General features: G+C 40.4%; 2 protein-coding genes across 4 annotated transcripts; both read right to left on the bottom strand.

The window, feature by feature from the left end:
- Positions 1-11: 11 nt before the first annotated feature.
- On the bottom strand, positions 12-4,147 carry LOC135435850 (4-hydroxybutyrate coenzyme A transferase). The gene is made up of 5 exons (XM_064693081.1): positions 3,645-4,147; positions 1,246-1,638; positions 786-1,190; positions 459-725; positions 12-390 (listed from the first exon to the last, which is right to left on the bottom strand). The coding sequence occupies exons 1-5, from the start codon at positions 3,826-3,828 to the stop codon at positions 203-205; spliced, it is 1,437 nt and encodes a 478-aa protein (XP_064549151.1). The 5' UTR covers positions 3,829-4,147; the 3' UTR covers positions 12-202.
- Positions 4,148-4,702: 555 nt separating this feature from the next.
- Positions 4,703-14,425, bottom strand: Mgat2 (alpha-1,6-mannosyl-glycoprotein 2-beta-N-acetylglucosaminyltransferase). Of its 3 annotated transcripts, none has more exons than XM_064695207.1 (11): positions 13,885-14,425; positions 9,170-9,243; positions 8,968-9,096; positions 8,773-8,904; positions 8,505-8,713; positions 8,195-8,436; positions 7,994-8,139; positions 7,775-7,935; positions 6,597-6,959; positions 5,429-5,643; positions 4,703-5,373 (listed from the first exon to the last, which is right to left on the bottom strand). In XM_064695207.1, the coding sequence occupies exons 2-11, from the start codon at positions 9,183-9,185 to the stop codon at positions 5,151-5,153; spliced, it is 1,836 nt and encodes a 611-aa protein (XP_064551277.1). In that variant the 5' UTR covers positions 9,186-9,243; positions 13,885-14,425; the 3' UTR covers positions 4,703-5,150. The 3 variants fall into 3 exon arrangements, with proteins under 3 accessions (XP_064551277.1, XP_064551278.1, XP_064551279.1); XM_064695208.1 differs by lacking the exon at positions 6,597-6,959 and adding an exon at positions 6,166-6,228 and having other exon boundaries at positions 13,885-14,422; XM_064695209.1 differs by lacking the exon at positions 6,597-6,959 and having other exon boundaries at positions 13,885-14,414.
- Between the last annotated feature and the right edge of the window lie 229 nt (positions 14,426-14,654).

Here is a 14,654-nt window from a genome sequence, read left to right on the forward strand (position 1 = left end):
GAAGGAGAATATTTTCTTTTTAGTTTTAACATTTTTTTTAATGATTACTTATTGTTTCTGCTTTCTGCCTAAATAGAGAGAATTTCATTGGATCGAAAAGGGGGCGAAAACCGTTGCGGGAATGCGTTTAGAAAATTTTGAAAATTCCTTTTTCGTTTGCATCCTTAAAATTGTTGGTTATTCTGGGCTGGGATTTTTGGGCTTAATCGCAGGATGGCATCACATTGAGTCGCTCGAACATGGCCTTCTCCAGGGCTTCGCGATGCTTGGGAGCTGCGATCTGAATTAGTTCGTACGAACGCTGGCGCACATTTTTACCGAACAGCGAGGCGATGCCGTGCTCGGTGACCACGTAGTGTACGTGGGCGCGGGAGGTGACGACGCCGGCGCCTGGAAATCAAATGGGAAGGGATTAGCAAGCATTACGAACTGCTGCTCCGGCTACTGCCGGCCCGTACCTGGCTGAAGCGTGGGCACAATCTTGCTGGCGCCTTTGCTGGTCGTCGATGGCATGGCAATGATGGGCACGCCGAGGCCATCGGTGCCTTCGGCTGCGCCGCGTATAAAGTCCACCTGGCCGCCGAAGCCCGAATAGAAGCGTGTGCCAATCGAATCGGAGCACACCTGACCCGTTAGATCCACCTCAATGCAGCTGTTGATGGCCGTCATGCGCGGCTGCTGCTTCACAATTCCGGTATTGTTTACGTAATCAATGCCCAACATCTCTGTGAACGGGGGATTAGGGATTAGTTAGGATTTACAATAATCGTAGAGAATCGATCTACCGATGAACGGATTGTTGTTGACAAAGTCGTAGAGCGGCTGATCGCCAATCAGGAAGGAGCCGACGATGCGACCCTGATGCATCTTCTTCTTGCTGTTGGTGACGCAGCCCTTCTTGACCAGATCGACAACGCCATTGGCGAACATCTCCGAATGTATGCCCAGATCCTTGTGATTGTGCAGCGCGGCGAGCACTGCATCCGGAATGCTGCCGATGCCCATCTGCAGCGTGGCCCCATCCTTGACCAAATTCTCGGCAATCAGCTGGCCAATTTTCGTCTCGACGGCCGAAATCTTGCCGGTGCCATGTTGCGGCAACTTGTCGTTGACCTCGATGGCAAAGTCAAAGTGCGACTTGTGGATGATGGAATCGCCAAAGGTGCGCGGCATATTCGGATTGATTTGGGCTGAAATCAAAAATGGAATCAATTCACGTACAGATCTCGCTCGACATTCATTTACCAACAATCATCTTCGAGTTGAGCAGCGCGGCACGGACGCAATCGACGCTGGTGCCCAGGCTGCAGTAGCCGTGATTGTCCGGCGGCGAGACATGGATGAGCGCCACGTCCGGCTCGACGATCTTCTTGTAGAACAGCTGCGGTATTTCATGCAGAAATATGGGCACATTGTCGGCCCGTCCCTCGGCGACGGCCTTGCGCACATTCCCGCCCATAAAGAACGAGTTCGAACGGAAGATATCCTGATACTCCGGCTTACAGTACTCGGCCGGTCCCTCCGTGTGCATGTGGCAGACGGTAATATCCTTCAGCTTGTTGCACTTGCCGTACTGCGTCATCGTATTCAGCAGCGTCACCGGAGTGGCAGCTGCGCCCTGTGCGAAAACCGTATCGCCTGGAAAAATGTGCAGCCTATTAATAGGATTTATCCAACTGATTGATTGATTGATGAGCCGGACAGAGCCGGGTAGCTAATATAATATGCCATATGAATATCGGTTACTTTTCTTTTTGGCTGTGTTTACATTTTACAGTTACCTTTTATTAAGCATACCCGAAATCTTTAATAAGCGGTATTTTTTGCACGTGTTAACATATTTTTGGGAATCTAGAGATCGCACGTCAATAGACCGGGCAAAACAAACATTTACAGTGAATTTGAATTTTTTTATTATAGCGAGTATTTACTGTACTTGATATGACTAGTTGACGTCGCAGAGCGTCGGAACGCGCAGCCAACTTATTCACATACGGTATATACTGTATATATACCCATACATATTTGTATGCATATGCATGTGTTTGTGTGTGTGTGTGTGTGTGTGGGGGCATGCCAATAATCTATTTTTATTGCGCCCTACGAATGCAATGTCGTGAAGGCAGCTTCATATATGTATGTATTTATTAATGCACAAAACGGGTGTGCTTGTGTGTGTGTGTGTGTTTGGCAATTAAAAAGTATTTTAAATTAGTTTACATTTAATAATTTTTATGAATGATGTTTGTTTTTCTTATCAATTATGCATAACAGCGTACTTGCCTTATTGGCCAAAAAGTGTTGCATAGAAAACAAAAGCAAAACAAAAGCAAAAAATAGAACTTTTCCAAACGAAATGACGTAGCCGATTTAGTTCGGCGCGTGTTTGTGAATTGATCTAAATTTAGAACGACAGCGCTAACTGTATTAGTACAAGACTCCATTAGATCAAAAATGAAGCTCTTAAAGTGCGAGCTAAAATTCAAAACTAAACATGTAAATAAAAATACATTTTGGGGGCAGGGCTTCGGCTTCTAAACTAGTTTTTATCAAGCTTCATGACATTTTTAAAGAAATTTGCTTTGAGCTCTCTTGCGCAACTGTCGATTGAAATTGATTAAATCAAAGCTAAATTAGCACCAACAATTTAGCAAATTTATTTCGACTGTGGGTCTGTTATCAAAGCTGTGGACCCGCCCACTTGAAAGCAGCCAATAAAATGCTAATTCTCCCCCACGCATCTCTTCTCTGTACAGTCCTCAACTTCTGATGTTATTGCATAATGTCGGACATGCATATATGTACATTAAAACAGTTTTATTATTGTTATGTACATAGATAAGTTGCCCTTATCAGCACAGCTGTCAGCGGGCAGGTTCTAACGGCAATGGCTGCGTTTTAATGTGTGTGTGTGCGTGCGTGCTTGTGCCACTAAGCTCAGCTTTTGACGGGCGCAGCTGGACAGAGTCCAAAGTACAATGTTATTTAACACTGTTTTATTAGAAGGAAAACAATTTGCAGCTGGAGCAAGTCAGAACCTGAAACTTTTAAACCAGTGCTAAAAACAATTACAAAGTACATCTGTATATGTACATATATGTACATATTAGAGAACTTAGCTTTCTGTGATTTTTTTTTCGAGGGTATTTTGCATACGTGGGTGCGCAGAGCTCGTAAATAACTGATAAGTCCACTGTCAGTTCATAGGACTAATCACGGTCAATTGATTTCTTTATGGGGCCTGCTGCCTGAGCACCCTGTAATTGCCCACTTAATATGTTTATGTGCACACACACACAGGCACACGCATGTGTGTAAATAGTTTGGTTTACAAACGCCACAAAATCACACACACGCACAGACGCGCCTTTCATTTGCATTCTTTGAGTGGTCGTCGCCCCCCCCCCCTCCTCCTTCCCTGCGTCTCTTAACCTTTGCTTTGGCGCATTATCATTCTATTGTTCTAAGCAAACAAATTAGGGCAAAGGGCTGAGGGGGGGGGCAATCACGTTAGTGGCTGGCACTTTCAGCGGCAGACATTACATAACACTAAATTTTTGCCATTCTGCGAACGCCGCATACAAATCTGGGTGAAATTATGACGGGAGCAGCGCAGCCGTATCCCAATCCGTATAGCTACTCACCAGATTTAATGCAGGCGACAGCTTCCTCTGGCGACACAATTGGCGGCTCGCGTGGAAGCGGATGCGACAGCTCACGCACATAGGTAAAGTAGTTATTGTGCGTGGAGCCGGCAGCATTCGCCGAGGCGGCGGTGGTCAGCAATTTGTTGACTTGTCTCACATGACGCGACAGTTGCTTGCTCATGATTGCAGTCTAAAACACACAGAGGGGAAACACAGTCTTCTATCTTTTAAGAACGAAAATAGTCGTGGCAGAATATGAATGCGCAGCTACAGTTCAATCTTTGGTTTATTTTGTTCGCACTGGTCTCTCAGTCGGATTCGGTCTATGTCTCACCACTCCAGCGGCGCGATTGCAACTAGCTTTGGCCGAAAGCTTTACCACACCGCAAAAGCTTTCAAAAGCAGCGGTCTCTAAAAACATCGGCGTGTTTAGTTAACTAAGTACATATGGAATTTTGACTGTCCAACTATATGTATTTCTTCTTATATGAATGTAACATTGTAAGTTTCTCACAGCAGTAAAGCATATTTTCTTAAACATATATAAATTTTTTTTTAATAATTTTTGCTGACATTTAGTGCTCAGCGAAATACTGACGTTGCACAACACTCAACATATTTCCGGGCGAATGCCCAACAGTTGCCCGCTAATATTCAAAATTCAAACAAATCTGGCCACACGCTTGTAATAATCTGATGACAAATAGAACTATTTCGTGACATTATTAAGATAAACACTCTTTAATTGTATTTAATTAGCGTTTAATATATATTATTTTTCGTTCAGTTATAGTTGACAAAACCCTAATAGATAAAAGCGCCTTGGACTAACAGTTAAAAATAACAAATTACGTACATAATCGTAATACTTAAACATTAAGAGAACTTATGTGAAAATCTATACAACAAAGGTTTACTATTTACATGCTTTACCAATATATCATAGACAATATATCTATATCTGAAGAGTTTTATCATCTGTTTTCCATATATATGTCCGATTTACTATGACTATTTGACTAGTTTATGCGTTATGGTCTGTTGCTAAACTTGACTTTCTTAATGCTTTCGGCACAATCTGGGGTTTTTTTTTGCTCCGAATATTTATATATATAGATAGATATATAGTAGGACTGATCTCGCGTTAGTTTGATGGAAATAGTTCGGTCTTTAACATTGGACGGAACTCAAACAATAAATGAAAGTTTTTTAAATCTGACTAGAGGCTAAACAAATTGTGCAGCTTTTTTTAGAATAAGTTCTCCTGTTCCGATTTTGTTATAAATATATATGTATAAAAATTGCATATAATGCACAATTTTGCGTTGATTGCGATTTCGAGTAGTTTCAGATGTTTTCTAATAATAATTGTAGCTATTTATATATATATATATATAGTATATATTCGAGCAGCTACTTAACTACAAGCTAATATATATATATTAACTAGTTTAGCCAGTTTTTGGCTTAGTTTTTTTTGCTTTTGGTTTTTGGTGTTCGGCTCTATCTCGTGGGCAGGGTCATGTTGAGGCAGAGCTCGTGATCGCGCAGATCGCCCCAGCCGCCGTTGCCCTTGCGCAGCTTGGATTTCTTGATCAGGCTGGGCACGGTCATCATCAGGGAGCGCGGGAACAGCTGATGGGAGTTGCGCGCGATGCGCAGCACATGCTGCACCTTGGAGATCACCTGATTCGACTCGCAGTTCTTGTTCTTGTGATGGACGCCGCTGCAAAATTGAACAAATTAGCTCATAGAGATCCTTATGTGGATTGGTTACTCACCACTCGCCGATGTGAAAGACCCGCGGTCCCTTGACTATCATCGCGTGCAGCTTGCGCTGCAGACACTGCTGGGAGACGTGCTGCAGCGACCAGTCCCAGTTGTAGTCGTCGTAGGTGCAAAAGTGCCGGGCACAGCGCCGGATGCTCGTCCAGGTGGTCCGATTGAAGGCGAAGCCCATGTTGTGCTTGCTGCTAATCCACGGCATTGACTCCACCTGGCGGACCAAATTTGAAACGCGCAATCAGTTGGAATTTACAATCAGTTCAAATTTACAGGGGTTAAACAGCGAACAGTGGGACAAAAATGGGTTGTGAGCATGCAAATTTTTGTAAGGTTATCAAAACGAGCCAAGAAATTGTAAAATATTAAAAAATTGATCACGATTAAGTTAAAAGTTTTCAATTTGTTGAGTTAAGCAAAATAATTCATGTCCTGCTAAATGGGCCCAATACACTGTACATCAGAGAGCAAAAGAAATCGCGGAGTTGCCAGACTTTAATGCGAGATGCATGGTGCATGAGACCCCCTAATGACGGTTAATGGTTAAATTTGTTCAATTTGCTTTTAATTTGGTGAATTTGTGACGCAACAAGTTCTTCTAAACTGGCCCAATACACTGCACATCAGTGAGCGAACATTGCGTATGTACACCTTGATGCACGGTGCAAGAGGCCTCTAGGCAATTTTAATTCTTAGAAAAAAACTCGGTTAATAAATGTTTATACAGCGCTTCTACCTTGCGATAGTCTTGGACGATGCTGTGCCTATCGAGCTTGTCGGTACGTACGCGGGCGCGCAGCTGTGTGTTTTGCATGCGTTCGTGTGAGGGAGGCGATTGTAACGGTTTATCGGCATGCCAAAACAGAGACAAAGAGAGAGACGCACACACACACACACACAACATAAGGAGAAACAAGAACAGTAACGGTAAGTAAACAAAATAAAGCAACAACACATTTACATGCGATTAGCCAAAGCAGTTGGGGTAGAGTATACGGGCGGGTAGCATGCCAACAAGTGTCCTTTTGCGACACACTATGTACAAAAGCAAAATGAAAAATTTGATAAATAACAAAAAACTGTGCTCTACTATGATCGGAGGTGCTAGATTTTGTTTTTCTTAATTTAAAAATATGAAAGATATTTTTGCTGTCGATGGTGCGCTACCTTCTGATAGACGGAATACAATGACGGCAGGACATGATAGTTCCATGTTTGTGCACCATTTTTATTATTATTATTATTGTTGTTATTATTGCTATTAACATTATTTGTGTTGGATGCGGCGGTGACAGTGTTCATGTGGCTACTTTTTTTGTTGTTAATATTTTTCTTGATTTTATTATTGTTGTTATTTGTGTCGCCCACAAAGACTTTGGCGCTCTTTAATGAAGTGCTGGATGACTGCAGTGAGTTTCTATTGTTGTTATTATTGTTATTATTATTATTATTATGGTAATTATTGTTCCTATTCGATCCTAATAGACTGTTTGACGAGATCGGCGAGGAAGCGTACGATTTTTTGTTAGTCTGCACGAAGTAGAGAAGAACGCAGAAAGATATGATTTTTTTTTATGTAGATACAAATGCGGGTGTGTTTAAAAGAGTAGAAAATAAAGGCGCAATAATTAAATGGCATAACATACATATGTACAACATACATATTTAAAGGCGCGTCAACAATCGCCAGATGCGTTACAGACAGATGTAAATAGTATGAACACAGCTATGTATGTATGTATGTATGCATGTACGAGTATGTATGCAACTGTAACATGTATAAGTTAGGAACAGTAAAAGCTCTACTATTTCCAATTGGAATTTGATATGGCCATTGATCATCTCAATAACAAGCAATAACAGCCCTGTTTTGTGGCCGACTTTGTCGTTTTTAACACTGGTTTCAGCTGCTTTTTTGAAGCGGCAGTTGAGAGCACTGCGCGATTAACGGATATTTCCCGCTTCTATTTAAATTGCAAATTAACCATTCTTGCATACAATATCGGACAACAATATGAAATCTTACAACGATAATTTAAAATTTGATTTGATTCAAGTTAAATTTGAAAAAATTGGAAAACATACTTTTAACATACTATAAAATGTTAAGCATATTTATATGTTTTCCTTAGCGAGCTTTCACTGTAACAAAGGCGGGACTATGATCTATGTACTATAAAGCCCTAGTGCTGAGTTGTTTTAGGTAGGATGTGTTCGTTAATAACATTTAAATTGGCAGAAGCGATTGACATTTGCTTTTGTTAAAAGACATAAATTGAATATATATTGTATTTGAAGCAGTTTTCGCTTATTGGACGACTAAACGACGTAGCCAGGCATCTCACCTTGCTGTGGTACGTATAATAGTTGAATGTCTTTAGATAGGTGCCCAGCGAGAGGATGTTGCACTGCGGGCACAAGTCTTTGGTGCGCTGCTGCATCATGGCCAGCAGATAGAGAAAGTCCTCGGCCACATAGTGATCCTCCTCCAGGAACAAAACGAGACCTGCAAAAAATGCAAATATATTAATGTTGTGTTCTTTACAGGCGTGGCCATAACTAACCCGTGTGAAACCGGGTAACCTCGAGCTCGTTGAAGACACGGTTCGACTTCCACCACCAATGATGCTTGGTCTGCGTGAACTTGGCCTCGCGATAATGGCCATAGAGATCCGGATAGAGTGCGTTGTTGCAGTTGCTGATCAAAGCTCTAAAAGGGTAAATTGAATGAATATGGATACAACTTCCTGGTCAGATGTACTCACTGCTCCTTCTTGATGTTCCTGGGACAGTCGTTGGGATCGAGGCCGGGATACTCGTGCGGATGCGTTTGCATCGAGTACGGATAGAATATCTGCATAACCTTGCAGAAATCAATTTGCTGCACCAAATCGTTGATGTCGTCGTCGTAAAAGTCATGCGAGAATATCAGCAAGGATTTGGAAATGTCCCGTGCCTGCGCCAGGCTGACAATCAGATGGCGCAAATAATTGATGCGCGTGTGCACCTGCGAGTAAGAAATGTTTCTAGCAACAATGCAACAAACGGAGAGCCAGAAAACAGACGTCCACGCACCTGTATGACAATTATCACAGAATCGTTTTGCAGCGGACCAAATGTATCCTCGTTCAGCACCAGCTGCAGCTCGTTGTATCTGACAATCTGACGCTTGATCTCCGTAATGTTGGGCGGACGATATGCCTCAAAGTTGATCGTAGTCGCCGCCGCCGCCGCCGAAATGCCGGAGCTGCTTAGACCGGAGACGCTGCTGTTCAGCTGGAGCACTGCAGGGAAAGCAAAATAGGATCAATATGGATTCGAAGAAGCTATCAATCAATCTCACCTGTTGCCGTCGCGCTGTGATTGCGCGTGTGTGGCGTCAGATATTTGTGAAGCGGAGCTGGGACCATGGACAATATCGCATCCGTCGAATCATTGGTCACCGCATCGCCAAGCATCGCATCCCGGCTGTCCACTAGCAAGTAATCATTAATTATTATTAATAATTGCAATAAATATCATTTAAATTGTCTCTTACGGTAGTTGAAGTTGTGATACTGCAGCAGACCGAAGATGCACAGCGCCAGAATGAAGACGCTGCGCATATAAAAATTGTTGCGCTTGCGTCCCATTGCGCCCGTATTGGGCAGCGGTATCAGTACACGGCCTGCAGGATGTACATATAGTCAAGTTAATTAAAGTGCCACGAATTAGTAGGCCAGGTTAGAGGAATAGTTTACCTCTCATTTTCGACATTTTTTCGACTTCGAGTTGCTAGCAAATGCCTACTAGGCACGCTCTTTTATGGCGCCATCTGAAAAAGCACAATTGATAACGAGATGTTTATTGAGATAAAAATGTACAGTAGAAGATCGCTAAAGTGAACTTGAAATAGATTTGTTCTAGACGAGGCTGCCCGACTGGGAAGTAGCCCGAATTCAGCGCCAAGTCGACTTTACATTCGTTTTAGCTTCCTTCTAGGTCCCCTCCATAGGAGGAATAAGATACAAATGTACAGTAAAAACACTTTAGAGTGAACTTAAACTGAATTTGCTCTTGACGAGCCTGCCCGACTGGGATGTAGCCCGAGAATTCACCGCCAAGGAGGAGCTACAATCGTTCCAGCTTCTTTGTAAGGCCCCTTACTAGGAGAAATTCATTCCGATTAACTTCGGTCTTTATAGTCCGATTTTTACGAAATTTCATTCTGAATTTACTTCGTTGTTTATGATCCGATTTTAATGAAATTTTCAGGGCATACGTATGACATCCAAGTGTGTCTAACTTCCACAGCTGAGCAGGCGGAACAGGGCCAGAAATGAGATATCCTGCATTTGCCTAATTGAGCATAGCTCGTATGCTCTCAAAATCGATATATATCGATATATGATATATCATGAAAAGGAAATATTTTATATATGTCAAATTTGTAGTCTCTAGCTCTTGTAATGCCCAAAAATTCTCTCCTTTAAACAGACAAACGTGATCTGATCAGATCGTTGTTCCGATCGAGTATATATATATATATATTTTTTATGGATTCGGATATGATAACTTCTGCCTGTTACATACATTTTCACACAAAACATTTCGCCCTTTTTGCCCATTTTCTTATCATTTTTCATAGAACTGTGAAAACAATTATTTGCAATGTTTTATTTAACGCGTTTCGCATTTCTAAATAATTGCATTTTGCGACTGTTTACGACTGCGAATGGAAACTGGCAACGCAATTCGCTAATTCTCAAGCGACTTTGGATAATAGAAACTGCACTCGTAAAATTCGTTAAATGTGGACACGGCTGCGAGCGGGGCTGCGTTTGGAGTCTCGAGGTTGACTTGGAACTCGGCTGGTGGAAGGGGACAATGGAACCGAAGGGGGGGGGCACATCTCGGCCTCCTAGCGACACGTAGCCAATGCGTGCGCTGTCATTTGGGCCCCTCCCGGGGGGGATTACCCGCCCATCCGTCCGGCTGTCCGTCCGGCTGTCCGTCTTGTCCGTCCGACTCGTCCGCTTGTAATGTGGGCGATCGCGCGGCCTCGCGTAAATTGGCATAAAAATAGAATATTATTTGGCGAGAGTGCGACATCTGACAAAAAAATGATTTCATTTCTTAGCAAGTGTCAAATAGAAAAGAATCTAAATGCAGTTAAGACGAAAAAATATAGATTTACTCAGCGAAAAATATATATAAAAAAAAATAAATAAATTTATAATTTATGTAAGATCACCCTATATATATATATATATATATATATATATAAATTTAAATTTATTTTTTTTTTTTTAAATTAACTGATGAAATTTTTACTGCAAGAAGTTAGCTTAGACGATTTTTTTAATTTCACCCGCAAGCGTGGAAAAATAGCGGAAAACGATTGTGTAAAACCTATTTGTTTTCAATTCGATCGATCTGGAAAACGTTTTTAAACATTTTTGTTCAAATTCACATTAGAGATGTTTCACATTTTTCTCCAAATCCACCATCTTGAGGGAAAATGCGGGTGAAGGCGGTTTTTCGTTTTATTTCCAATTCCACGCAACTTCGACTACAAATAAGGATATACTTATAGAGATATATATATATACATAGTGCTCTTATGTCTTATTTAATGAAATATTTACTGTAAGTAGTCAACTTATTTTTTTTTAATTTCACCCGCAAGTGTGGAACAAAAGCGGAAAATGATTTTATAAATCCTATTTATTTTCTATTCGATCGATCTGAAAATAGTTTTTAACATTTTTCGTTCAAATTCACATTAGAGATGTTTAACATTTTTCGCCAAATCCGCCATCTTGAGGGAAAACCAACGCGGTTTTTCGTTTTATTTCCAATTCCACGCAACTTCCACTACAAATTAGGATATACTTATAGAGATATGTATAATACATATATATGGGATGCTCTTTTATATATTTAAAATGAAATTATGAAATATTTACTGTAAGTAGTTAACTTTTTTTTTTTTTTTAATTTCACCCGCAAGAGTGAAACAAAAGCGAAAAATGATTTTATAAATCCTATATATTTTCCATTAGATAGATCTGAAAATAGTTTATTTAAATTCACTTGAAAGATGTTTCACATTTTTCACAAAATCCGCCCTCTTGAGCGAAAATGCGTGTCAGCGAGGTTTTCCCTGTTGTCCGCTCGTCTTCAGCTTATTTTCAAAGCTCTGCATAAAAACCATAAGTAAAACGTTTTTCGGTGATTTTCGAAATTCCACCCAACTTCCACGACAATTTTTGTTATTTAACATCCGATTGGCTTCAAAGTTCTTTGTGAAAATTGCATTTGACAAAATAAATGAAAATGATTAAAATGAAAAATACGCCCCTCATGAATGCATTATATATGTGTTTATCATCTATAGATGATACTCTATAGATAAACAGATCAGGGTATGCGAGGCTTAACTGTACAGAGATCACCTTAAGCCGTACAAATAAATGAGAAACAATCGAAGATCAAAATTACTCTAAATCTAACTGATTATTTATGATGATTCAGTAATTCGATAGAGCCGACTTTGAATACCCTCTGCAAATAACTCCCTTTGCTTGAGCCTCTCCTACAATTAAGTATTAAGTTATATTCCCGAAATCGATTTATTACAATATTTTGTCGATAAAAGTGCGCCTATTAAAGCTGATGATAAGCAGGCATATCTGGAGCGCATTAAATAAATCAAATAAGTGGCAATAAAAATGCGTTTGCTCATTAACAATGAGCTCTAATTGATTTTCCCTTAAATGTCATGGCAACATTTTACATATATATTCTACGAATGACAAAACAATGGAAAGTATTTTCGTTTAATGAGAGAAACGAATTTCCATAAATAAATAGAGCAGGTCGCAAAGCTTGAGGCTTGAGGCAACTCCGCCCCGGAAATGGGCCTCGCGTTTGACTTTGAATTTGAACTTTAGACATCGATTAAAGATTAAAGCGAGTAAAAGATATTTCAGTTCAAAGTGACAGACTAGGAAATACCGTGTAACCAGTTTTTTGAAACAAATATATTTTGAACTATCACGTATCAAATAAATTCTCTCAGAGATCTTTGAAAATGATTTTGAAACCGATCGGAAAGTAGACAAAAAACTTTCATACAAACGTTTTCCGCCAATTTACCACAGTTGCGGGTGGAATTCCATTGAGTTCTTAAGAGGGATTTGAAAATAAGTTTGAAGCCAATCGGACAAAACTTAAAACTTTAACAAAAAATATCTCTGAATCGCATTTAAACCAAGAAAGCTTGGGTTCTGTAAAAAGTGTGAAACTTGTCTCAAATGATTTTCCACATAGATCCTAAAAAATAAATTTGAATACGAATCTCCACCCACCAAATCTTTGACCCCTCATTTCCACCAAGGAGGAATGTATTTTTCGAAAATGAATTTAAACAAAGATCTTTGAAAATTAGTTTGAGGCTATCGGGTGGCTAACAAAAAAGTTGTATACAAACGTTTTCGCGATTTTTCCACACATGCGGGTGGAATTTTCTGAAACCCCGTCTTAACGTGCATCTACATCACATAAGGTAAATACAGTGAAAATTTCCGCTTCCTAGCTCTTACGGATTGGGCTGTGCGTTGATCACCAATCAGTCAATAAGTCAGTCAATCAGTCAGTCAGTCAATAAGTCAGTCAGACAGTCAATCAGTCTGTTAATAAGTCAGTCAGTCAATAAGTCATTCAGTCAGTCGGTTACTAAGTCAGTCAATCATTCAACAAGTCAGTCAATTTGTTAATCAAATAGTCAGTCAATCAGTTATTAAATCAGTCAGTCATTCAATAAATCAATCAGTCAGTAAATCAGTCAATAAGTCAGTCAATCAGTCAATCAATCAGCCAGTCAGTCAGTCAGTCAATCAATACGTCAATCAGTCAGTCAGGACAAACAGTTTCATATATAGAGATAACCAGCTTCAGCTAGCTTACATCAAAATGTAGGCTTGTTATCGATATTTATCGATACTGAGTATATCCTTTTCTGCTAGAAATCTCGTGAATGCAGTAAACTATATTTACCGTCCGAAACAATGCTCGAAAATAAATCCGTAACTGCCGCCTGTTACAAACCTACATGCAAAATCGACATACCCGCTGCTGCACACATTTTTAAAGGGTATACAGGGTAGACAAAAAACAAAATACGCGAAAGTGCAGGCGTACTCAAAGAAATCGGACGTTGTGCTCGAAGGTGTCGTCCAGTGTGTTGGCGGAGAGGGTAGAGAGAGGGGGGGGAGGGGTGAATTCAGGTGGAACAGGTATGTATTTATTTATTTATTTACTGTTTGGCTGTTACGAAATCTGAGCGACATACAAAGCGGCCAAAATGGTCGCACAAAAGCGAAAAACAACAAAAACTTTTGTTGTTGTTCGCATTTTGGTGCTAATTTATTGAGAATAAATGTTAAGCGGAAGGTGATTTGGCTTATAGTACCTTTGGCTAAATTTGCAAGTGCGCAATGTTTTCGTTTGTGCCTCCGCCTCGTCTGTGGTCGGCATCGTTGGTCAATCGATTTTTCAGACGCCCCAAGTCCAAGTTAATTTTTTAGCCTAACGGCAGCATTTCAATTGTTGTCGTTGCGTAGTCAATTTGTGGCATTTTGCAAAAGTTGCTTGATTTATGCACTCAATTGGTTAATTACTTAAATCGCTTTTGTTATTGTTGCGCGCGCGTCTTTCGGCTGAGATTCGTGCAATTTCTATACACATACATGCTGGCAGCTGCGGCTGCTGCGCTAACACACACACAGATGCACAGCACACACATATGTGCGATTATCTTATTGCCTCATCTCAGTTTTGATTAGGCAGGCCAATATATGTTTTATACAAATTATCTATTCACTTTTGATCTCATCACTTCACTTTTCGCTTTCTTTTGAAATACAGCAACAAATTTCACGGATTTTCGACCGCTGCTCGCAAATGTATCTTACGGTGCGCTCTCACAACTGAAAGTTGAAACGAAAACAGCTGGGCTGCCTAGAGAGTGATGACAAATAGAGTGACCATATTTGTGGTGAATTTATTTGTTATCGGATTCTATCGAGTACACTTCTGTTGCCAGTGCTGTTAAGTTTGGCTAAAATTCGGAGATATATATAAATGATATACATTTTAAAAACATGTTCTCACCAAACAAAAAGATTTGTTCCGTTTTGATTTAGTTAAGTGCATTTCAAGTCGTAAAAGTTTACGTGGGCA

The sequence above is a fragment of the Drosophila montana genome, unplaced genomic scaffold (assembly GCF_035044405.1).
Source record: "Drosophila montana isolate Dmon_TW-CO22-7 unplaced genomic scaffold, ASM3504440v1 contig_3733_1, whole genome shotgun sequence".
NCBI lineage: Eukaryota > Metazoa > Arthropoda > Insecta > Diptera > Drosophilidae > Drosophila > Drosophila montana.

What these genes read in the sequence shown, in the direction of transcription:
- LOC135435850 (XM_064693081.1), bottom strand. Translation starts at nt 3,828, where the DNA reads ATGAGCAAGCAACTGTCGCGTCATGTGAGACAAGTCAACAAATTGCTG. An exon ending in CAACTCGAAGATGATTGTTG is followed by an intron (nt 1,191 to 1,245) that starts GTAAATGAATGT and finishes TTTTGATTTCAG; the next exon opens with CCCAAATCAATCCGAATATG. An exon ending in CAACAACAATCCGTTCATCG is followed by an intron (nt 726 to 785) that starts GTAGATCGATTC and finishes CCCCGTTCACAG; the next exon opens with AGATGTTGGGCATTGATTAC.
- Mgat2 (XM_064695207.1), bottom strand. An exon ending in TCACAGCGCGACGGCAACAG is followed by an intron (nt 8,714 to 8,772) that starts GTGAGATTGATT and finishes CTTTCCCTGCAG; the next exon opens with TGCTCCAGCTGAACAGCAGC. An exon ending in AGGAACATCAAGAAGGAGCA is followed by an intron (nt 8,140 to 8,194) that starts GTGAGTACATCT and finishes TTACCCTTTTAG; the next exon opens with AGCTTTGATCAGCAACTGCA.